This window comes from Lacerta agilis, chromosome 13 (assembly GCF_009819535.1).
Source record: "Lacerta agilis isolate rLacAgi1 chromosome 13, rLacAgi1.pri, whole genome shotgun sequence".
Taxonomy (NCBI): domain Eukaryota; kingdom Metazoa; phylum Chordata; class Lepidosauria; order Squamata; family Lacertidae; genus Lacerta; species Lacerta agilis.
The window spans coordinates 31,626,269-31,650,912 of NC_046324.1; the positions used below are offsets into that span (position 1 = coordinate 31,626,269).

Sequence of the window (24,644 nt, forward strand, 5' to 3'; positions counted from 1 at the left end):
ATTGTGGCTAATAGATTTTTAAAAAACCTGTGGGGTGTATCCAATGTTACTCACACTCAAGAGTATACCCGTTACAATTAATAGACATTAAAGGGGGAAACACTGCTGTGTTAAAATCATGTCCTCCAGTTTATCAAATGTTTTCTTCCTCTGCAAACGAGCCTTCTTATTTTCTGCCTCATTCTCAAGGCACTTGGAAATTCCTTTAGAATGTCAAGGGGTGCAGATTTTGAGCATACTTTATCATTACAAGATGTCCAAGGACAGTGTGTGTGCTTTTCTTTCCATCAACCATTTCTCTGGCACTCTGCAGCCTCCCTGACTGCCTACACTTCCTGATCTGAAAAAAGCCCCATGAGAGAAGTCATCTCATGATGTCTCCTGGATTTTAACTGAAATGTGGGCACTAAGGAGGGCTGCAGAGTGCAGACTGATTTGTTAGAATGTAAGGAAGAAGACTCACAAACACCTCATGGCCATACTGAAAGTAAGATAAGCACAGCAAAACCCTTACATCCAACCCATGCAAATTTCACCGCTTTGCTCTCTCCCCTTAGATAATTTTCAAATGCGCTTTCTTCTCTTATTAATTGATGGGGAACGGTCGGGGGGGGGAAACTTGCAGAGGGATTTTTTGCCACAGTGTTAAAAAGAAAAGAAAACATTATGTGATTGCAAGTGATGCTTCTAGGGTAATGTAGTTGGGCTCTAAGTGATCTGGAATACTACTTAACAAGGGTTTCCCAGTCACACAGAGGGAACTCTTTGTATTTATAGCTGTATATGCAGTGGCTCTTTAAATGTTCCAATGAATGTGTGTAGGTTAGGGCTAAGCATGCCACAACAATCCCATATCTCCTCACTCACTGAATGTGCAAAGGTGTGTTGATCAGAATCCCCATTTCATTCACACATTTGCACTGAAATGGTTAATGAGAAAAATATCCTCATTAACTACCTTAATGGTAAAGACGCCAGGGTGACAAGTTGTAACTAATTGCTCACTAGGTGATCTTGGACATCCAATTAATCAAGGGACATTTTTTTAATGGTACTTTTGCATTTGTATATCCCATTTCCACTGTTCCAAGCACTTCATGCACATTCGCTCAGTGATTCTCATGAGTTCTGCCAAATAGATGGGATTTTACCCCTATGATACAGATGGGCAACTGAGGCTGAAAGCATGGCAACTAGACCTTAAGGCAGGGATGTGTAACATTTTCCTTCTGAGGGCAATGTGCCAGTGGTAGGTGGGTCCAGGGGCAAAAGTGTGTGGGGCAACAAATACTAATTTACTCATACATCCTTCTCTACCCTCCATCTAGGCAAGCAAGAAGCATGCTCAGAGTTCCAATGTAAACTACAAAAACAATTCTGCAGACAGGAAGCCAGCAGGGCTGTGTGGGGCTTTCCAGTGTTTTCCACTGTCTGTCATATACATATATAACTATCTCCCTTTTGGATAGAAGTCATGGTTTTGCCCAATGTGCAATGAGCTCCTGGCTCCCTTGCAGTGTTCCCTTTGAGGCCAAAGCGGCAGACCTGGAAAAGCTAAGGGAAGCAGAGATGCTGGAGGTTTGAGGCCTTCAGGGATGGTATAAGTGTGTCCCAGTTGTGACAGTTAAGTCCCCTGCTCTCAGGGAGAATGAAGGTCTTGGGGATGGAGAGGGGACTTCTGAGGAAGAGGTAAACAGCCCCTAAGAAGGAAGAATGAAGAAGAAGAAGAAGAAGAAGATGAAGAAGAAGAAGAAGAAGAAGAGGAAGAAGAAGAGGAAGAAGAAGAGTTTGGATTTGATATCCTGCTTTATCACTACCCAAAGGAGTCTCAAAGCAGCTAACATTCTCCTTTCCCTTCCTCCCCCACAACAAACACTCTGTGAGGTGAGTGAGGCTGAGAGACTTCTTTGAAGTGTGACTAGCCCAAGGTCACCCAGCAGCTGCATGTGGAGGAGCGGAGACACGAACCCGGTTCACCAGATTACGAGTCTACTGCTCTTAACCACTACACCACACTGGTAGAAGGCTGATGTGCCAATAATTATTGTGCCGATAATACTACTCTAGAGGCAGGGGGGATCATTAGGAAAAGAGATAGTTGGGTGCATGGTGGGAGTGCAGAACACAGGGTGAATTGTCTGCCTGAAGCAAGGAAGCATTATCAAAATGTAAAGACAACTCTGGCAAAAACACCCAAGCAGGATGCAATCCGGGAACGATAAGGGATGTGATTTGGGAAGTGTCCTGAGGGGCAAAAGAGGAGTCTTGGAGGGCCACATTCAGCCCCTGGGTCTGAGGTTCTGTCCCTTCTCTCTGAAAAGTAGCCTACCTAAATCTAGGAAGTTTTCAGGTGAGGTGATGTTTGAAATGAAGAATACCAGATCACAATACCAGAACACAATCTATTACGGTTTACAGAATATTATTATATTTCAAGCATAGCTAATTCTCTCATTTGTTGTTTAGTATGTTTCTTCTCTTGTAGCTCCCCCCTTACAATAAAAAAGTCTTTTTCTTCTTTTCCAACCCATCCCACCCTTAGCAAATTTATTACAGGATGCTGTTAGCAAAATGGATTAAGTTGCTTTCTAAATACATACAAATTAACTCAATATTGTTTAATATTACTTATGTTAATTATATATAGACGTTTCAAAACCTTTTTTTAAAAAAAAGCTGTTGCCATTTTAAAAAAACAACAACAAAGCAAAACACTAATAACGTAGTGTTGAAGTATTATCATACAAATGGTAAAAAAACCCAGCTAGATTAACAACTCTGATGATAGTTAATGCATTCCTAAAACTTCTGAGGAGCTGTTACAACCCATTACAGCTGAAATATTGGTGTATGAAAAATTAATAATGCCAGCAGAAAATGGAATCCGGCATCTGCAGCAGCTATTTACATAGAAAGAATCACCCGGAATTAATTATGCTCTATGTTACATTCTAATGAGTTTTTCATTAAAATGTACACTATTATGGAAGCTAAACAAGGATTATTCAAAGAAAAATGCCAACAGCTGTTATTATTTTGAGAAATTAAAATTAGTTAATTGGTTGTACATTTAGATCTAGGTCAGGGTTAATCGAACACTATTTATCATACTGTTGGCCTGTGTGTTTTGTAGGGGAAATAATGTCTACATCACCTTCTTCAGGGTCGTACTTCCCTGCAAGGAGCAGGTTCCAAGACAGCGGGGGGGGGGGTGTCCTCTGGTGCTCCTGTGTCACTCTCTCTAGGTAACCTCAGTGGCTAGGAGTGCCTTTACCAGCTGTTTCAGTAAAACAGGAGTATGGCAAAAGTGCTCTATGTGAGGCTACCCTTGAGGTTGTCCCAGAAACCGCAGGTACTGCAAAATTCAGCATCTTGACTATTCATTGGGGAAGAATACTGATATCATGCTATGCCACTGCTGCTGCCAATTAGCTATCAGTCAAAGTTCAAGATGCTGGTCCTGGTGCACAAAAGCCTTAGGACCAGGATACCTAAATGACTGTTTTGGCGGCTACATGTCTTGATGGCTATATATAACCTTCAAAATCAGAGGCAGCTTGCCTCTGATTGCTAGGCACTGGGGATCACGAATGGATGCTCCACCTGTAGGGTTGCCATTAAATATGCGGGTTGTCCACCGTGAGAACGGAACTTTGGACTAGATGGGGCTTTGGCCTGATCCATTTGCATGCTATTAGGGTGCAGTCTCACACATGCGGAATGCCTTGCTGGATTTTCACGGGGGAGCATTAAAATTCACCATTCCCCAACAGAGCTGCATCATGCAACATGGCATATCCTGTTTCTCAGCTCTTGAACTGCCGCAAATTACGAACCTGATCCAATGCATAGCCTTGCAAAGCATTAGCCACATTCCCAACGATATTTCAAGTATCAAAGTCCTTTAGCTAAGCTTGTCCCTCCCTGTGGATCTCTCAAATAATTGGTGTTAAGGTACTAATCTGCTGAGGGAATAAGGGGCACTGAGCAACTGTACAACAATGTTCTACATGTATTAATCATATTGCCAACAACTGTGCAATTACTGTTCAGACTTGAGAGCAGCCCTCAGGGGGAAGGGAGGAAACAATCATGGAGGTGATGCTTCCAAGGATCTAAGTGACTTGGATAGGGCAAAGTTTAAGTGGAAACCCGTAGACCAGACTGCTGACTGGGGCCAGTTACAGGGAACATATTACTCCCTTGTTAAAACAACTTCACTGGCTACCAGTGTATTTCCAGGCACAACTCAAAGTGCTGGTTATGACCTATTAAGCCCTATATGGCTTGGGCCCAGACTACCTGATAATATCACATTTCACTATATTAACCTGCTTAGGTGAGAAATTCCCCAGGTGAGCACCTTTTCTTGGTCCCATAAATATCAGAAGCATGGTTGGTGGTGACACAAGAGAGAGCCTTTTCTGTGGCTGCTGTCATATTGTACAATGCGTTCCCAACACCACTAAGATTGGCTCCCTCTTTGCTATTCTTCTGCTGGCAGGCCAACACCTTCCTTTGAAAACTAAGGAACAGGTGATGCTGGTCACTGGGTTGCTGCTACGGCTAACTGTATTTTAATTTCTGCTTCTAAATGTATTTTATAATGTTTTTAGATGCTGTAAGTCACCTGCGATCGCAGCTTGGGGGAGAGGAGGGATAGAAATACATTTTCTGAACTGTCTTCAGAGGCAGGCCTATGTATAATGTCTTGCAGTAATCTAACCTAGAGGTTACCAGAGCATAGATAACAGAAGTTATGCTATCCCTATCCTTATAGAAGTGCAGCTGGACCACCAGCCAAAGCTGATGGAAGGCACTCCATGCCACTGAGGCCACCTGAGCTTCAAGCGACAGCAAAGGATCCAGGAGTATCTCCAAGCTATGTACCCCCTCCTTCAGAGGGAGGGTAACCTCATTAAGAGCAGGCTATCTCCCAAAGGTACACGGGTGGCGCTGTGGTGTAAACCACTGAGCCTAGGTCTTGCCGATCAGAAGGTCGGCAGTTTGAATCCCCGTAACAGGGTGAGCTCCCATTGCTCAGTCCCAGCTCCTGCCAACCTAGCAGTTTGAAAGCACGTCAAGTGCAAGTAGATAAATAGGTACCACTCCAGCGGGAAGGTAAATGGTGTTTCCGTGTGCTTCTCTGGTTTCGGCAGAAGCGACTTAGCCATGCTGGGTACATGTCCCGGAAAAACTGTCTGTGGACAAACGTTGGCTCCCTTGGCCAGTAAAGCGAGATGAGCGCCATAACCCCAGAGTCGTTCGCAACTGGACTTAACTGTCAGGGGTCCTTTACCTTTACCTTTTTACCTCCCATCCATCCCGTCTAGGGAACCACCCACTAACAGTGCCTCAGTCTTATCTGGACTGAGCTTCACTTTGCTGACTCTCATTTAGTCCATTACCGATGCAATACACTAGTCCAGCACTTCCACTGCCTCACCTGCAGATGTAAAGGAAAAGTAGAGCTGCGTGCCATCAGCATATTGCTGACAACATACTCCAAAACTCCAGATGACCCCACTCAGTGGTTTCATGTAGATGTTAGACAACATGGGGGATAAATTGAACCCTAAGGAACCCCCACATTGAAGGCTCCACTTTTAATGGGAGAAAATTCCAAAGACTTTATACACTAAATCCAGCATCTTGAAATTAGCCTGGTAGCTATTTGGTGGGCAGTGCAATTCTGTCAACAGTGGGGTAATGTTTGGACACTACAGTGGTACCTCCGGTTATGAACTTAATTCGTACTGGAGGTCCGTTCTTAATCCAAAACTGTCCTTAACATGAGGCACACTTTCGCTAATGGTGCCTCCCGCTGCCACCGGCAGGCGACTTCTCACATCCTGGGGCAAAGTTCGCAAAAAAGGGCATCTACTTTTGGGTTAGCAGAGCTCATTACCCAAAGCGTTCGTAAGGAGGGCAGTACGTAATCCGAGGTTCCACCGTATTCTCTCCCATTGAACAATCAAGACTGTTGCATTTTCTACCAGTTGCAGCTTCTGAACCAACCTCATGGACAGCACCACACAGAGTGCATTGCGAAACTCAATGATCAACAAAGTAACCTGATCCCAATCTGTATAGGGGATTTTGCAACAAACCCAGAACCTTACTGTGAAGTCCCCAGATGGTATACCAGCATACAATTCTTTACTGTCATTTTCATAGAGGGACAGAAGCAGGTATGTGTGTAAAGGGTGGGTTACACCATGCCTCACTGGCATAAATGAAATTTAGGTCAACATGCCAGCATATCAGTCTAAAAGCCCCAGTTCCCTAGAGCAACAAGTTCTCCAGTGTGAAAGGAACATTAGAAAACAGTAGACAAGAGCTAGCATTAGAGTTAGGATAACACAACTACAGAGTAAGGGTGTGCGGGAGAATGTTGTTGAATGTTAATCTTCACTCCACCACCTGAATTTTGGGAAATGCCTCTCTCCCCCTAGAAAAAAAAAATGATGAAGTAGTTCCTCCCCCAAAAAGAGAGAAATAATGTTCTTGTCCCCAATTAGGGTGCAGAATTTTGAGAGACCAGTTGCACATAGTGCTAGACTGCACCTCTGTCAGCAGCAGAAGCAGCTGGCTGTAAGGGGCAGAGCCATTGTGCCAGCTTTCCGGGAAGTGGGCCTTACCAGGGAGAAGAAGTGAGGGAATCTGTGCGTTGTGATTGCAATGGTAGAGCCAATCTGGTGCTCACTTCAGTGCATTGGCATCTCACTGAACTGCCCAATCCCTCCTGGTAAGCAACAGCGACCCACATGCCAGGAAGCAAGTACAGAGGCTCCACCTCACCTGCCACGAAGCTTCTGTTCAGCATGCCAATACTGAGAAGCTCCAGCGACCAACTTCAGTTTAAGAAAGATGCATTGTCATGCTGAAAGAATTCCAGTGGCTCATTGTGCAACCCTATTACATGTCTACTCATATGTAAATTCCATTAGAATCAATGGAGCTTACTCCAAGGTGAGTGGATTTACAAATGTCATTAAACATTTCTTAGTTTTTGAACTTTTACAGCAACCTAACCTGTAAGAATAGGAAGTCTGCTTTTACCAAATATCTGTAGGCGCAGGGGAGGAGCAAGGGTGGGGTGTTGGGGGCAGTCCGCCCCGTGTACCACCCTGAAGGGGGTGACATTTGGTGCCCCGCCTGTGACTCCCAAGCCAGCAAAAACCTTGCTCGGCACAGCGGCAGCTGGCTTGCTCGCTTTGCTTCTTCCTGATGGGCGGAGCCGCAGAGGCAAGGCTCCACCCAGCAGCCAGAGCTCCGCCCAGCAGCCAGAAGGAAGAAGCAAAGTGCACGCAGAGCCAGCCGCTGCACTGAGCAAGGCTTTTTGCAGAGGAGGTCTCTGCACTTCCCAATTTTGTCTCTTGATCTTGTCTTACGGAGTAATTGAGCTCCATTCTAATTTTCTTCCGCAAGCAGGGTGCTCCCCTTCCAAGGAAGTGAGTTATGTGTATTCAAGAGGTGCGTTGTACGAATCTTGTTAAGGTTTGCTGCCTTATAGCCTGCACTGATGGAATATTTAATCAAAGAAATGAGTTGGCAGTTATGATGTACAACACGGTAAAGGCTTGTGGTGTGTGTCTTCACCGCCAATTGAGAAATGGGTGATTTTGCCATTCATCAGTGCCAGACTGACAGCTTTGTATAACCTTCTCCTTTCTTTCTTTCTCTACCCTTAAAAAAAAAACTTATTTATCAAGATTAAAGATATTTCAAATCAACAGTTTCTTTGCAGATATATCATCTTTATTTCCAAAGTGGCCAAATTTTTCATCATTTACGGTAGTAGTGGGGGGGGGGACTTCTTACTCTGATTATGAAGCATTTTAGATTTTCCATGTGACATTGTTTAAAAATGACAATGTTGGGATCTAAAACACAACTTCCTTTACCTTGATGTTTACTGTCATGTTGCGCTCTGTGGTTGACAGTCATCAGTCAAACTGGCATCACTCAAACAAGCCATCTCAACTATTTCGACACCACTCTGCACCAAATCTGTAAGCTTATCTTACAGTTCTTTCTAACATTACCGCAGCATTTTTTTTCAGCCTGTGTTCCAGGAAACCTTGAGGTTTCATGGAAATTTATCAGTGGTTCCTCAATGGGGGGTGGGGATCCACAAAGGGGGATAAACTTTTCTTAAAGACAGCTTGTCCACCACTACAAGTCTCTCCCTGAAATGCAGAGATACAGCTATGGTCATTAATGCAAAAATCATAGTTCAGTAGTATATTTGCCTACAGAGGGTCCCAGGTTCAATCCTCCACATCTTAAGTGAGAGCTGGGTATGTTCGATGGCATAAATCTTGGAAAGCCAGTGCCATTCACTATAGACAATACTGAGCTAAATGGACCAATAAGGCAGCTCCCTATATTCCTTGGGCTGTATGGGTTTGCTTTGTGCATACTCAATTCACATAGAACAATTCTGAGGCCCAACAGCACTTGCTGCACACTATGTGAACGGAGGTGGGTGGCATAGGAGACTTCCCAGAATGCCCTACAAGAGGGGTGGTGAAACTTTTCCAGCCCAAGGGCCAACAATCCCTTCTAGGCAACCTTCCAAGGGCCAGTCATGAGTCATGGGTGAGACCACCCTAAAAAACACAGTACCCCAAGTGTGGCACACCTTTATGTTCCACCTTTCCTGGAAGAGGTTCAAGGCAACATACATGGTTTCCTCCTCCATTTTAATCTCACAACAGCCATGTGGAGAAGGTTAGGGCAGAAGATTAGTGACTGTTCCAATGTCACTCAGAAAATGTCCTTTCTGAGTTGTGATAGGAACCAGGGTCTCCCTCACCATCTAACCATTCCATCACATTGCTGTCTTTCATGAGATTTCACAGTCTTATCTTGAAGTCATCTTCAGTTATGATTCTACATCTCAGATGATAATCCTACCCTTTATAACCAACACACCATATTGCAGCTATCATGCCATAGGGATAGCAATGTACACTGAGAAAGTCTTGGATTCTAGGCATACTCTTGCAACAAGGAAGGGACTATTAGCCTCAGCTCCTTGTATGTAAAAAGGGGGGAATAATATTGACCTAGTTTGTTGTTTCTTTGTTATTTTAAATAAATAAAGTTACAAAAACAACAACCATGACCCACCTCCCAGGGCTGTTGAATAGCACACTCCAATAATGGATAATAGGTCTGTGATGATCTATTGTTGTGAAAGGAACTTTAAACATGCACATTGGAAATAGTATTCTTTCTTTGGAAAGGGGGTATGCTAATATTTCCACTAAATGGCTTCAGAAGAGCATTGCGGCCTGAACAAGTTCCTTGCGTTTCCACAGGTCCTTTAACACAGGGACTTTCATGTGCAGTTACTAATCAAAACTAGATCTAAGTCTACTTTATTGTTGCCTCAAAACTGACACATTTTTTTTTTGGTGGGGGTGCTCTCACTGTACTTCATCTCATTACTCCTCCATCATGGCCACACTCATCTTATATTCTCCTTGAGAGTTTTTGGCTGGCTGAAATGGGTCACTGAACTGTGATAATGCCTCTTACTTGCCTGGGGAGACAATGAAGAGATGTGAGTAGGGTGTGCGGTGTATAAACCACTGTATAAACCACTGGCTTTTGTATGGCTGGAATGTAGTCTACTGTGCAAAGGTAACAGTTAACATCCACTGCTCTGCCCACCTCTGCCCTCTGGCGCCGCCTATCCCTGACTTGTGCCCAAGAGCAAATGCAGCCTTCAGCCACTCCTGATCTAATGACCAAAAAAGTATAAAGAACTCAGCCGTGACAATCCCTGAAACGAGATGGAGATACTATAAGGATATAAACCCAAACTAAACTAAACTCAAATCCAAAAAAATGGGGTGAGTACCCCTAAATAGCTATGTGACTCCTGATCTAAGGCATGCATCCATACCAGTAATTAGAAGAACACCAGAGGAAGCTCTACATATTTTATTGGCAGGGCAGGCATTATCATTTGCACTTCCAAATTAATACCATTCTAATGGTAACTATAGATTCCCATTAGAAGGGCCAAATACCCCAGGCTTGGCTATAAAATTTCACCAGGGAACTTCACGAGGCTGCATGCCAAAATCAATAACCTGCCATTTTTTAAATTAAGAGACAAAATAAATGTTAGAGGAAAGTCCAGTAAATTAAGAAAATTACCTTCTAGAGAGATTGAAAGTATTGATTTTAATGTTCAAAATATGTGAACTCTTTGTGGCCTACTCTTTGAAGGCAATTAGAAACTGGACAGTTAATTCAACAGAAACTTGGGAGGAAAAAAAATCGATGATTATACTATGGGCATATTATGATATTTGTCATTAACCCAAAGCCATTTCTCTCAAGTGACCAAGGTCTCTGATTTATCTGTTCAGGATGGGCTCTGTTTGACTAAGGTGGGTACATAGTAAATTTGATTAAAGTTACAGCAACACTGTTATCTAGAGCTGAAGACAGATGTATGACAAAACAAGATATTGCTCCGGTCTTCCCTCATGTCCCAAACTGTCTGGCGCAAAAGGGTAGGCCAATAATATTCACCTGCTATCTGCACTTTCTATAATCAATTTTCTGGAAAGGCTTTCCCAGCTGGAGAACTGGATCTTTACAAGGGTTTTGTCTTGTTTCAAATGCATTTGCTATTTTTGAGTTTTGAATTTTTTTAAAAAAAATTGTATTTAGTGTACAGTGCCCATTTAATAAATCAATAATACTAATAATAAGTTTAGGACTAACTTTTTCTGTTATTTTAAGCAGTTTTAATCTGTTTTTAATACTGTATCTTATTGCATTCAAATAGTAATATTGTGTTTTAATTGTAACCTGCCCTGGGACCTTAGGGTGAAGGATGGTTAACAAACTGTAACACCAGCAGCAACAGCAACGCAAATTGTACTTCTGAGAAGACATCCACAGGATCATGCTGTTAAAGCCATATTAATATATGAATTTAAAGACTTGGATGCTTTAAGAAGCAAACAAAAACACCTCATATTAATGCAGAAACAGTCAATTCCTCTCCCCAGGGAACTCTCAGTTCCCAGGATTCTTTGGAGAAGGCATGACTGTGTAAGATGGTATGATACTGCTTTAAACATATAGTGCAGGTGGGGCCTGATAGCTGGTCATCCAGCATTTGCTCAAAAGCTTCTAATAAAGAGGAGACCTGCTCCTTCAGAGGCAGGCTGTCTCACAGTTGAACAGATGCTCTTCCCAAAGGTTAGATGGAAGCCCCTTTCTTGGAATTTACACCCATTGTTCAGTCCCTAGCCTCCAGACCAACAACAACAAACCAAATCTGCTCCATCATCTATGTGACAGTCATTTAGATATTTGAAGATGGCTATTATATTGCCTTTTTTGTAATCTCTTGTCCAATTCCCCCAGACCTTTCACTGGACTCCATCTACAGGCTCCTTCACACAGACCATCCCAGACCCTTCTCCATTTATTTTATTTTCTTACATTTATATATTCCACCTAAGGGACATACATGCATATATTCATACATGAGTCTTTGATTGGGCCCAGACCTCCACAGCTAAAGCAAGGTGGTGGCCTAATGTAGCATCATGTCTGTGCACAACTCTGTGTGAACTGAAGCTCAGGTGTTGTTTTTTAATGGAACAATACAACTATATGTTGAGTAGATTTGTTTTTTATACTAACAAAGACAATTGCTATAATTTATTTACTAGCTAAATGCCCATTGATGGCAGTGTGAAGGGAATACTTTACTATTTGAGAAGACTCCTTTAGCAAGGAGGTGTGCTATGTCCTCTGTGCATAATAAGACAGTCCCATGTGCATGTGTATATATATATACACACACACACACACACACACACACACACACACACAGTGGTACCTTGGTTAAGAACTTAATTCATTCTGGAGGTCCGTTCTTAACCTGAAACTGTTCTTAACCTGAAGCACCACTTTAGCTAATGGGGTCTCCCGCTGCGCCACCAGAGCATGATTTCTGTTCTTATCCTGAAGCAAAGTTCTTAACCTGAAGCATTATTTCTGGGTTAGCGGAGTCTGTAACTTGAAGCATTTGTAATCTGAAGCGTCTGTAACTTGAGGTACCACTGTGTATGTGTACACACACACACACACACCTATGGCACATACACAACCTTATGTCAAAGCTGGAGGATGGGTCTAGCATTCACCTGAACAATATCCCCAAACACAGAATTTTGCTGATTTGTTCACTTAGGCTTGCCATATGTCAGGAAAATTCCTGATTTCCTGGTTTTGGAGTGTAAAAATGGCGCCAGAGGGGAATTTTGCAATTGGCAAAATGTCAGGGAAATCCTGATGTATGACAACACGATGGGAAAAGCAGCAGAAAGAGTTCCAAAAGCTGCCTCCCTCCCTTTTTTAATTTTTTTTTGAAATATGGCAACCCTACTTATACTAGAGAAAGCAAAAAAGTGCCCTTGGGACCACTGCTGAGGTCAGGCCTGAGCCTCCTTTCTGCTTTCCAGCTCTACCCAAGGTGCTGTTTTTTGCTCATGCTAACCAGGATGGTCAGTGGTCAGGGGTTATGGGAGTTATAGTTCAAGAACATCTGGGGACCCAAGTTGAGAAATGCAATGCTACCTGCTCCAACCTGCAGGTAGACAAACAGATGACAGACCATATGCTGTTTCCTTTTCATAGAATCATGGAGTTGAAGAGACCACAAGGGCCATCCAGTCCAACCCCCTGCCAAGCAGGAAACACCATCAAAGCATTCCTGACAGATGGCTGTCAAGCATGTACCCTAACAGCATGTAGCATTGGGGAAGGGTAGGAAATTTGAAAAAAAAAATGAAATCATTCACCACAACGAATTAAATACTTGAGTGGATTGGATAATTCCTTACTGGGGGGTGGGGGGGTGGGATCGCTTCTGGCATCATGGGTTGGGTTTTACCTAATGGGGCGTTTCTGACTTCTGACTATTACATTCCTAAACAATTCCTGACAGATGGCTGTCAAGCATGTACCCTAACAGCATGTAGCATTGGGGAAGGGTAGGAAATTTGAAAAAAAAATAAAATGAAATCATTCACCACAACGAATTAAATACTTGAGTGGATTGGATAATTCCTTACTGGGGGGTGGGGGGTGGGATTGCTTCTGGCATCATGGGTTGGGTTTTACCTAATGGGGCGTTTCTGACTTCTGACTATTACATTCCTAAACAATTCTTGAATGATAGAGTGGAACGAATTATAATTGGCAGGCACAACTCCACATTGCCAGGGACAAGAACCTGCCCTGGAAAATGTCATCCCTGTCTTGAATTATTTGCCCAGACTTGCAGTCCTTGTTGGGAGACATTTCCTTGTCCCCATCAGTAGCAGGCAGTGATGTGGTATGAAGCACAGGGGGAAAGGTATGACCTGTTGATCAGCCTGAAGCCCACGTTCAGTTCTGAACAACCTTCCAAGGATAACTTGCCAGTGGTGGGAGTGGCCAGGGGCAAAAGCAGGTGGAGCAACACATGTAAATTGTGCCTTTGGTACAGGTAGATCATTTCAACATACAATCACTCACTCTATCCTTCATCTTGGACAAGCGACAGGCACTATCAGAGTTCAAGGATTCCTTTCAGTCAGGCAAAAACACTAGAGGGGTATGTCCTGGGGAGAGGGGCCATGGCCTTGGGAGGGGCATATTCTCACACACCTTGGCATGACACCCTCACCCCTTATCTATGCACAAAGGACTATTAAACATTTGGGGCGGGGGGTTCCAGGGAAAATATGACACAGGGATGCTTCTTTTTGAAACTAGCCTCCTGTCTTCAGTAATGTGCAGCTCTTAATCTTCCAAATACAGTCATACCTTGGCTCCTGAACAAATCAGCTCCCAAACGATTGAAACCCGGAAGTGAGTGTTCCGGTTTTCTAACGTTCTTTTGGAAGCCTAATGTCCAACAGGGCTTCCTGTGGCCAATCAGAAGCCACACTTTGGTTTCTGAACGTTTTGGGTGTCAAATGCAGTTCTGGAATGGACTGTATGTAGCCAGAGTCATGAACAAAGATTAACCACGTGTTATTAAGATCCGGACAACAATGAGCAGAATCATATGAGTAGACCTATTAAAATTAATGGCCATGAGTTTGTTGTGCCTATTAATTTCAGTGGAATTGCTCTGATTAAAACTTAGTTAGCTGCACTCCTCAGTGTACCATTTACCTTTCTTAAGCAAACAAAATGCATGCCAATCATATACTTAGCAACACTGACACTCAACTTCCCCAGTGTATTAACAGATATCATGGAATGCAAGAAAAAACACTATTTGGGGTGAAGCTGTTCCAAAACACCCACAAAATGCATGGTATCTGCTTACCTGCATAGAATTCTGGACTATAGACAGCACCCACCACTGGATTTAATTTCCAACCTACAGTAAAGACATAAAAAAACCACAAAAAAATGCACTAGGGTTATAGTGTGGGATCATAAATATTACAGATTGCTTTGTTTATTTGTTTTTAAATGTGACAGCTCATAAAAATGGTTGTAACTGAAGGCAGTTTATATGCTTGATGGCAGTTTGGAAGAGATGTCCAAGGGGTATCCCTTTAATATCATCTGGATATGCAAAATGAAACACGAATAGCAGTAAATCATTGTGATTTAATTTTGCCGCTGCGGTTTATTTATTTTATTTCTCCTTTTATATACATAAAAATGTAATGCTACCCCCATTGGAATATTTGTAGTGTCCCATCATAATACTGGATTTGCACGAAATCAAGGTGGGGGAGGCAAAAGAAAAGGCATGATGCACAGCAGCAGTGGCTATGACATGGGGAAGTGGCAGATTTGAGAACATGGAGAAGGGTGTTGGGGGGAAACCATGTTGTGCTTGTTGGTTTCTGTGTTATCTCTGCAATCTCTCTTTGTTAAAACGGGTTTGTTCAACTTTAAGAACAAAAACTCCAAATGGAACAAACTCCCTCTCAATGTTTCCCCATCCCAGCTTTACTCAAAACTCTGCTATTCTTTAAAAGTTTTATTTTCCTCTCAATGTCTTTCCATCCCAACTTTACTCAAACCCCTGCCATTGTTAAAAATGATTTCCCCCCCTCCAGCCTTCTTCCCTTCTCACTGTACTTAAAACGTCTCCCATTTCTCAGCTTCCTCATGTGTAGAGTCAAATGTAGTAATTTAGAAGAGATATTTTATCACCAAACGAACACTCATATATGTGCAACATCCATCAAAAGAAGGGAATCTTCTCTAACTGGACAAACTAACTTGTGGGCTTCCTCTTAAGGCTGCATTCATCTGAAAGGTACAGTCACATAAATCATCACGGGGTGTGCATGCAAAGGGGACTACAGAACAGGGAGGAGAATGTGGCATGGAAATGGGATTGGTCTGTGTATAAGGGAGAGTTGAGAAAAGGATGCAAGAGGAGAGGAGGAAAGGGCCAAAGGTGAAAAGCAGAGTGCCCCCAAAAGAGGGAATAGACGGCATGGGGGGGGGAGGGTAAAGATGAAAGCAGAGACATTGAAGGATATGCAGAATAGATGGGGATGGTGGTTTCATAATTGGTCAAAAGGTGAAAGTGGTGCTTAGCAGTTGTAGTGTGTGGGAGGAGGAAGATGCAGTACATTACCATGAGGGTGGGAGGAGGAGGGAGGAGGAGGGGGAATGGACATGGGGTGAAGGTGGTGTAAACGGGTGCAAAGCAGGTGGCTTCAGAAATGGGATCAGAAAGATGAAAAGCAAACTTAGCAGCTGCATGGAGTAGGGAGGGGAAGCTCTAGATGGTTAATGTGGGGCGAGCGGCAGGGGCATTGGTGAGCGGGATAAGCAGGTGTAGATGTGCATGTTTTCAGCTTTAACTATTTATTACATTCTGTAGAGAACTTAAAAAGTCTGTTTTGGTATTAAGCAGTTTATTTATGAATGCATTTTACCAATGAAATAATAACGTTAACTTTTTTTAAAAAAAGTCTTTCTGTATTTTATATTTAATTTTGTGTGCGTGATTTGCAGACGTTTCGTTTTGATGTAAACCACTTTGAGATTGTTTTTTTATAAGATAAAATGATAACGGCAACAGAAGCAACATCACGGTGAATAATATCAACTTTGTTAAAGCAAATTACATTTCTCTGCAAAAGGGCTATAAACACGTGAGGTGGGTGTCAGGCAGGGAAAGGGCTTTCCTAGTCGTGCTTTGCTATCTGTGAATATCCGAAGAGCCTGGGCTGCTGGTTCTGGCTAAAGGTCCATCTAGTCCAGCATCCTGTTCTCACAGTTGCCACCCAGATGCCCCAATGGGGAGACTGCAAGAAGGACTCAAGCACAAGAGCAGCCTCCCCTCTTGTGGTTTCCAGCAGCTTAGAAGCATTGCTGCCTTTTACCATGGAAGTAGAACATGGACTATTAGGGTTAGTAGCCATTGACAGCCTTGTCCTCCATGAATTTGTCTAATCGTCTATGCTAGGGGTAGTCAACCTTTTTATACCTACCGTCCACTAATGCATCTTTCTTGGTGGTAAAATTTCCTTACCTCCCACCAGTGCTCGATGGAAGGAGGATTCAGCTTGTGCCAGAGAACCCCCTACCACCCACCTAGAAGCCTGAAACGCCCACTAGTGGGCGGTAGGGACCAGGCTGACAACCCTTGGTCTATGCAATCCTTGATTTCATCTGCTAATAATGTTTGCACAGAGTGCTCAATTTTTTATTGCATATTGCACTATTCTACTTTTGTCTTTTTCTTATTATGTTCCTGCCATCTGAATTACGTTAGTGTGGTCTTCACTGTTACATTTTATCTTATTTATCCTCTATGGTGCCTAAAGAATATCAAAGATCTTATAAATTTAATAACAGAATAAAATAAAGTGTTTAATTTCAAAAAGCTTAATTTTCCAGAATACCATTATAATTTTATTTCCTATCAGTATAAATCCAAAATATGAGCAATTTGGCAGATTTTTCACACCTGTCAGCCCTTTCTGTCAAAAAAGGTTGAGAGATACCCACGGATTTTAAGTTATACTAATGGTGCCTCAATTTGTCCAAGACAGGAGATGGGTGGGTGGGGAGAGAGACTATTCTGGAAGATGCAGATCGATGATCTCAGCTGAAAGTCACTCTCATATTTCATTTTCTCTCCAGTCCCGATTTGATGGCTGTATCATCTAACTTGGTGAAGCTCACACAGGAAACACTTCATTCATCATGAAAATAACAGCAATTAAACTTTACTTTGTCTTGTCAATGAGGTATGTGCTGGCCCATAACTGTGTGGGTTAATCAAGTGTGAGGAGAAGCTTGACATATACGAGTGAGGAACTGCCAAGGAACCCAGTGTTAGCGGCTGGAGGAGGTAAATTCACCACCGTGGGTGTAATTCTATGAATTTGTCTTGCTGTCACAACACTCATCTCTTCAGGTTGAAACTTTTGGAGGAAGGAGGTGGGGGAGAAAAAAATGTCCTTCATGCAGATGTAAAGAAAGAGCAACTGAAGGAGGTGAGGCAATAGATCAGCAACAGAACACGTGCTCAGCATTCAGAATGTGCCAGGTCCAAACACTGGGATGGGAGACTGAAAAAGTCAGGTAGCAGGGCAAGCAAAGACCCCAAGGCCAGAGGCCCTGGAGAACCACAGCCAGGTGGTATGGACAGTGCTAGTCTAGATGGACCAGTGCAGTGGTGGTTGGTGCCCAACTGGGTCTGGTAAGGTGAAGGGCAACAGTAGGTGGCACCAGAACCAATGGCAGCCAATAACAACTGATAGGCAGTCAAAGAGGATGGAGGATGAAAACATTCCATTCAAGAAAGAATCCAAAGGAGCAAGGCCAGTTAGATCCACCATATCTCGAAGTTAGGACTGGGAGAAGTCCCTGTCTGAAATGCTAGAGAGCCACTTCCAAGCATTAAAGCCAATATTAAGCTAGATGGACCAATATCTGACTTGGTAGAAGACAACTTCCGATGTTCCTCTGTGGACTTTAAAAACATAACAAAGTGATACAGTAATGTGAAAGCACAGCTATTTGAAGGGTGCTGGGAACTGTTAGGGGACCCTTATTCCTCTGACATAGCTACAATTCTCCAAGTAGTTTAATAATCAATCCCTCAAAGCAGGAGACTCTAGGAACTGCAGCTCTGTGAGGGGAACAGAGGGGTCTCCTAATAGCTCTCAGGACCCTTAAGAAACTACAGCTCCCGGGATTCTTTGGGGGGAGCAATAACAGTTTGAAGTGGTATGGTACTGCTATAAATGTATAATGCCTGTCTCCCCACTCCCATGCACAGAGCACATTAATGTCATATCTGACTCATAACAAAATAAAAAAAAAAATCCTTCCAGTAGCACCTTAGAGACCAACTAAGTTTGTTATTGGTATGAGCTTTTGTGTGCATGCACAATTCTTCAGATACATATTCAGTGTATCTGAAGAAGTGTGCATGCACACAAAAGCTCATACCAATAACAAACTTAGTTGGTCTCTAAGGTGCTACTGGAAGGATTTTTTTTTTTACAGTACTTTGTTTCAACTACGGCAGACCAACACGGCTACCTACCTGTAACTATATCTGACTCATGTGTTGGTTCCAAAGCTAGTAACGTGCATTGATCCAATCAAACATTCTGTCTTTCTCTCTGTCCCCTTTCTAAATGCCACAGGAATGACATGCAGGCAGCCCCCCCCCATTTATGTGTGTTCAATATGTGTGCGACCTTTGTATACACGCATTGAGCTGAACCTGGAAGTGACCTGGAAACATCATAAAGACATCACTGAAACATTGCTAAAATGGCAGGACGAGGTGAGGTGGGGCTGGGCAGGGCAGAGCGTGGATGGAACTGGGCTTTTTCAGGCTTTTTCAGTGGGTTTCAATTATATGTGATTTCACCGACAAGTGTGGTACCTCGGAATCAGGTGTTTTTTTTCAGGGGGAACCCGTGGGAACTCAGTTCCAGTACTTCTCAGGCGGGTGCCATTGCCATTCTAAGAGAAAGAGGGAGGTGTCCATGGTGCGTTTTGGCGTCTCTTTTTCTAGGAAAATAGCACTGCTCGGAACATAACCCCTGAATAAATGAGGGGCTTTCAGAAATGCTTGGGCAAAGTGAAATTATGACTAATTGCATAACTTGGACCAGATATATGCAGATCGAGGTGGTGTAGGTGAGGGGGGGGGAATAAGAGGGCTTCCCCTGGAAAAAAGCAGAAGAAATTCCAGAGCTTCCTCAACACCATGATTTACTGTTACAAGCTTAATAACTATATGTCAAACTGCAAGTGCTTATTTTATTTTACTTTTCATTTTACCACAACGGGGAGAGATAAATATGACAGGGTCATTAAAAAATAAAGCCACCCGCCTCTCTTTCCCCCACTTTCAATGATGGAAGCCATCTCATTAATGAGCTCTGAAAAGTAGGGGAAAGGGGGGAAAGAAAACCAAGGTCCATTTTATTTCGTGGCTGATGCCCGCCTCTGCTGGTGATGGGGAGCTGGCTTTATTGATCAGCTGTGTAAAGTTTCTCTTTCATCTTTTTTTCCCCCTGGAAGAGAGTCAGGGAAACAAGATATTTCTTCAGAAAGCGACAGGGTTATGGACACAGGCCAAGTGGAAAGTTCTGATATGTCTAATTCTGAAGCTTCAAGAAGCACTCAGAGGCGCAAACCAACTCCAGAAAAGCCAACCAAGGGAAGGTGGTGGTTGTAGTAACAGTTTTCTGCCACAGCAGAAGATGGCAGGACAAAGAAAGTGCAGAGTTGCTTCCAAAGCAAGTTGGTTATGTCTAGGGTTGCCATATTTCAAAAAAGTGTTGAGCTTTTTTAACACTTGCAACATGGGTTGCCATACATCCGGATTTTCCCAGATGGCCAAATCCTGGCTATGTCCAGGAAAGGCACATCATAGAATCATAGAGTTGGAAGAGACCACAAGGGCCATCCAGTCCAACCCCCTGCCAAGCAGGAAAAACCACCAAAGCATTCCTGACAGATGGCTGTCAAGCCTCTGCTTAAAGACCTCCAAAGAAGGAGACTCCACCACACTCCTTGGCAGCAAATTCCACTGTTGCAGATGGGTGACTGGTTTGAGGGAGAGCTTTCTCCAAGGTAGAAGAGAGTGGGAGGTGGAATGATGTGGATCATGTCTGTGGTGGGAGCATGATTACAACTTATAAAAGTGATTGATGGGTATTTGGTGATTTTATATTGTTTTGATTGATTTCTTGTATTTCTTATGCATTTTTCGTATCTGTCTTTCCCGTCAATCCGCCATTAGCCGCTTTGAGTAAAAAAGCAGTATATAAATAAACGTTATGTAACAAAAACACTGGACAAGGAATACCCTCAAAACACACATTTCATGTACTTACCATTCGTATAAGGGTTGACTGTTTTCTTATTTGTCATGACTCGAGCTGTCGCATTATTTACCTAAGCACATAGAAAAGTAAATCAGTGCCATTTCTGCAATAGAGGAATGTCCATGATACTAATGAAAGGCATGCATTACTATTGGTATTAGTCATGTATAAATGCAATTTAATATATGCCCCCCAATAAAAAATAATAAGAAATAGCAGAAAGTGCATAACAAAAGAAAAAAAAAACTATTTATAATTACATTTACTGTCATTGCCATTTGTATATATATAAAAACCACTTCCAAATCATTTCAATAAAATAACATCATCTCCTTTAAACTTTAATAAAGAGACATTAAAAGCAAATTAAAAAAGGTTTTGCATAATTGAAGATTTAGAAGCATGCATCTTGTTCCATGGTAACACTGAAACAACAAAATATTTCAAAACAGAAAAAAGGAAAAAATAACACTGTATGAAGGGGCATGCAGTGGAAGGGGGAAAGAGACAAGGTACAGGGGGAGAAATTAAATTTCCAAAAGGAAGGAAGGAAGGAAATAAATAAATAAACAAATAAATAAAGGACAAACGGATCTTAGCATTGTGCAACATAACCCTTTCAAAGAGAGGATTCATTGGGGGGAAGCAACATGTAGCATTCAACACTGGGAAGACATGAGCCTCATTTGATTCATTGCAAGAAAACTAACAAAATCATTCAAGCTTTCAAAACCACAGCTAACAAAAGGATAAAAAAGAGGGTGCATTATTTAACACAATATGGAAGTTAACAATCTGAGTAAGATGTGCACAAAAGTCATATCCTCAATCCAGTCAGTGTCTCCAAGGCTTGCTTAAAACAAGACACTCAAATTTACAGGCGTACCGATATAGATTAAAAAAATAGAGAGAGAGAGCATCAAGAAAACTTAATACGACAAGTCAAAAAAATCCACGTGGTATATATATATATATATCAGCGCTTTAAAAAAGATATGTGAAACGGCGGGTGGACTTTCCCACTTACCATTCAGCACCATCGCCAGCATGGGGTATGTATACAGTTACCATGGTTACTGAGAGTTTGGTGAGGGCCCTAAGCGCTACCGTCGAAGGGGGGGAAAATGGAAAAGGCAAAACATGCAACATCTTACTCAAAAGACGACAGCATTTTCAATTGGTTTTTGTTTTGTTTTTCTCGCTCTCTTTTTTCTTTTAAAGTTCTAACAAATACAATTCAGTGTTGAAGCGGATCCAGTGGTGGTGGTATAAATAGATATTCATAGACTTATCCCCTCCCTTTTACACTCCCCAATGGAAAATTTAACTGGGAATTTGTCCAAAATGAAAACCAACATTTTAGACTCCAACCCGCCCCGCAACCCAAAAAAAAAAGAAGAAGTTTGTATTTAGTTTGCAGAATTTATTTGATTTCCAAATGGGAATCGTTTTTGAAAGCCACTGTAGATCCTGCCTCAACCCTGCAGTGAAAGCAAACAAATGAAATAATAAATAAAGAAATAAAGAAATAAAAAAATAAACCAAAAACGACCTTAATTTTTATTGTTATTATTTTTTTGCTTTGTCGCTTAATTTTTTTGGTGTGGTTTTCTTTCTTTTTTTCCAATTTTTGTTCCTTTTTTTTAAAAAAAAAATCTATTGCACCCATTGAGTTAGCAAAACCTTTCAGATCACAGCAAAACGGTTAAAAGCTTCTCACGCTTCTGCCATACAGTTTTCGGCAATAAGGATGATGGTAAGAGTTACAAATTAAATTGATCCAAAAGTAAAATTAAAAGGAAAGAAAGAAAAATTAAAAGTAAACCCAAGGAAGGCCAAATTATCTTTATTTATACATACATACATATATACATATGTGTGTGTTTGTATATATGTATATATATAAAAATAAATATATATGTATACATATATGAATCTATATACATATGTATATATATATATAGAAAAAAACTATGGGAAGGGGAAGGGGAAGCACACCAGAGACACCAATGATGCATCTGAAACAACAAATGAGAGTGAGGCAGACATTTATAAAAAAGATGAAAAGGAAAATATTTTTAACATGCACCTCGATTTTACGGCCCTCTACCACGGTGCCGTGTAATTTCTCCCTCGCCCTTTCGGCATCAGCACTATTTTCGAAAGTAACGAAACCAAATCCCTGCATGCAGGTGGGAAAAGGGGGGAAAATAACGTGCATATCATTATTTCAGACAATGACCACTTCTTTTCTTATTTTCTTTGTCTTTCTCTCTCTCTCTCTCTCTCTCTCTCCCTCTCTCTGCCTCTTTAATTAAAAAGGTTCTTGTTCCTTCTTCATTTCTGCAACATGCAAATTAGAAAAATAAAAATTATAATCGTACCGAGATGTGCAATTAATAAAGCGACCAACGTGAACAACTTTTTCTCTCTCTCTGTCTCTCTTTCATCAGTTAAATATCCCTGAAGAAAGTCAAGGATGAACACCAAATACCTTTCGTTTATTGGTTTTAGTTATCTAAATTGTCACTGCGGGGGGGAAGGAGGGAAGGAAATCTAACAGAAAAGAAAGGAAAGGAAAATCCTAAACCAATGGAACCATGTCATCACATAGGAAAACAAACAAACAAATAAAAAGGGGAATGGCGAGGGAAAAGAAAGTTGGCTCACTTTGAATGGCATGCAGAGTTGACTCAACCAAATAGTAAGACAAACCAAAACTTTGTGCACAAATTTCAACACCAAAATGCAAACCTCATCTAGAACTTTGGACTAGTTCCTTCATGCCATTGTGAAGCAAAGAAACATATTTTTCACATGCAACACACTAGGGTTGTTTTTATAAATTTTGGTGAAATCTATAATATTTACTTTTTTTGTCTTTAAAGAAAAAAAGGGGGGGTCGGGTCTCAGGAAAACAAAACAAAATGCAAGGACCGCCAATGAAAGAAAATAGGGCTTGGAACTGAGCAGAAACTTCCTGACTCTTAGAAAAAAGATCAAACATAATTGTGTGACATGAATAAATAAAGAACAGAATTCAGAAATGCAAACAGCTCGACCCAGGTTTGGCTAGGCCAGAGGCAGGCAGCATGGAGTCCTTCAGAGATTATGAGTCTAGAGCTCCCATCATCTCAGACCATCATTGTCTTGCTGGCTAAGGCTGATGGGAGTTGTAGTCCAGCAACGTCTGGAGGACACCATGTTGGGTATCTCTGAATGAGACCATGTTTTCATCCTCCTTATTCACTTCATTTAAAAATAAGAATCATGTCCATGCATCAGGTTCTGGGTTGATTGTAACACAGGCTTGGCATACATGAACAACATGCAGTGGAGGGTGAGCACACCTTGCACATCCGCAACACCCCACTACCAACACACACATCAGATGTTTAGTGTAAATCAAGACCTATATGGCTACATTTGTGCACATGTCATTTCTCCACTGCAAAGATGACAGTGGGTGGTCCATGTTCACTCTAAACATCCTCTATAAGATGCTGGTGGTGGGGTTGAAAATGTGCATCCAAGTCTTCCCCCAACAACCCCCCACTGCACATTGGATATATATGCTAGGGCTGTATATGAATGAGCCCACTGTTGCTCCAAAATCTGTATAGATTTGCCTAAAGTGCTATACTTTGGGTGGATGCAGGTCACCAACTTTTGCAATCCCCAAGCAGCAGGAATCAAGCAGTAGCCTCCAGAGGTGCAGGTTGTGATGATCTCAGCAGCTGCCACACCCCATGGGGGACACCTGAAGCTTGTGGGCTAGTCGTAAGAAAAGGGTGATAGCCAACTGAATTCTTCTCAGAGTAAACCCATTGAAATTAATGAACCTAAGTTTGGTATGTCCATTCATTTCAATGGGTCTCCTCTGAGTAAGATTACCATTGGATACAACCCATAGCACCCTTCTGGCAACTTACTTCTAATGAAGTGGCAACTGCAAAAATCAGCACTCCTAGACCGAGGAGAGAAGCCTGCTTCACCCCAGTCATTCTTATCAGAATGGGAATTTAAATAAATACTCTGGATTCACCACCAACACCTACAAGAAAGGCTTCCATTTATTTCAAAGCAGGCAGCAGATCTGTGCACTTATTCTTGGTTGTTCATGGACTCATGCCTAATAAGGTAACTTGAAGAGTCTCAATGGAAAATGAAGTAAACTCTTGCTTGTTCTCTCTGGAATTATTATCATAGAATAACACAGTAATAGCAATCTCAGTATGATGACCTTCATGGGGATTCCTTCAGAAC

The 24,644-nt window shown here is 42.0% G+C and overlaps 1 protein-coding gene across 23 annotated transcripts in view; it reads right to left on the reverse strand.

The window, feature by feature from the left end:
• Positions 1-24,644, reverse strand: part of RBFOX1 (RNA binding fox-1 homolog 1) — a 1,003,674-nt gene that overhangs the window by 87,110 nt on the left and 891,920 nt on the right. For all 23 annotated transcript variants that reach the window (XM_033166784.1, XM_033166777.1, XM_033166788.1 and 20 more), the window contains 3 exons: positions 22,468-22,560; positions 20,388-20,448; positions 14,369-14,422 (listed from right to left, as the gene is read on the reverse strand). In XM_033166784.1, the coding sequence (XP_033022675.1) occupies positions 14,369-14,422; positions 20,388-20,448; positions 22,468-22,560 (208 nt within the window). The remainder of the gene's footprint in view (positions 1-14,368; positions 14,423-20,387; positions 20,449-22,467; positions 22,561-24,644) is intronic.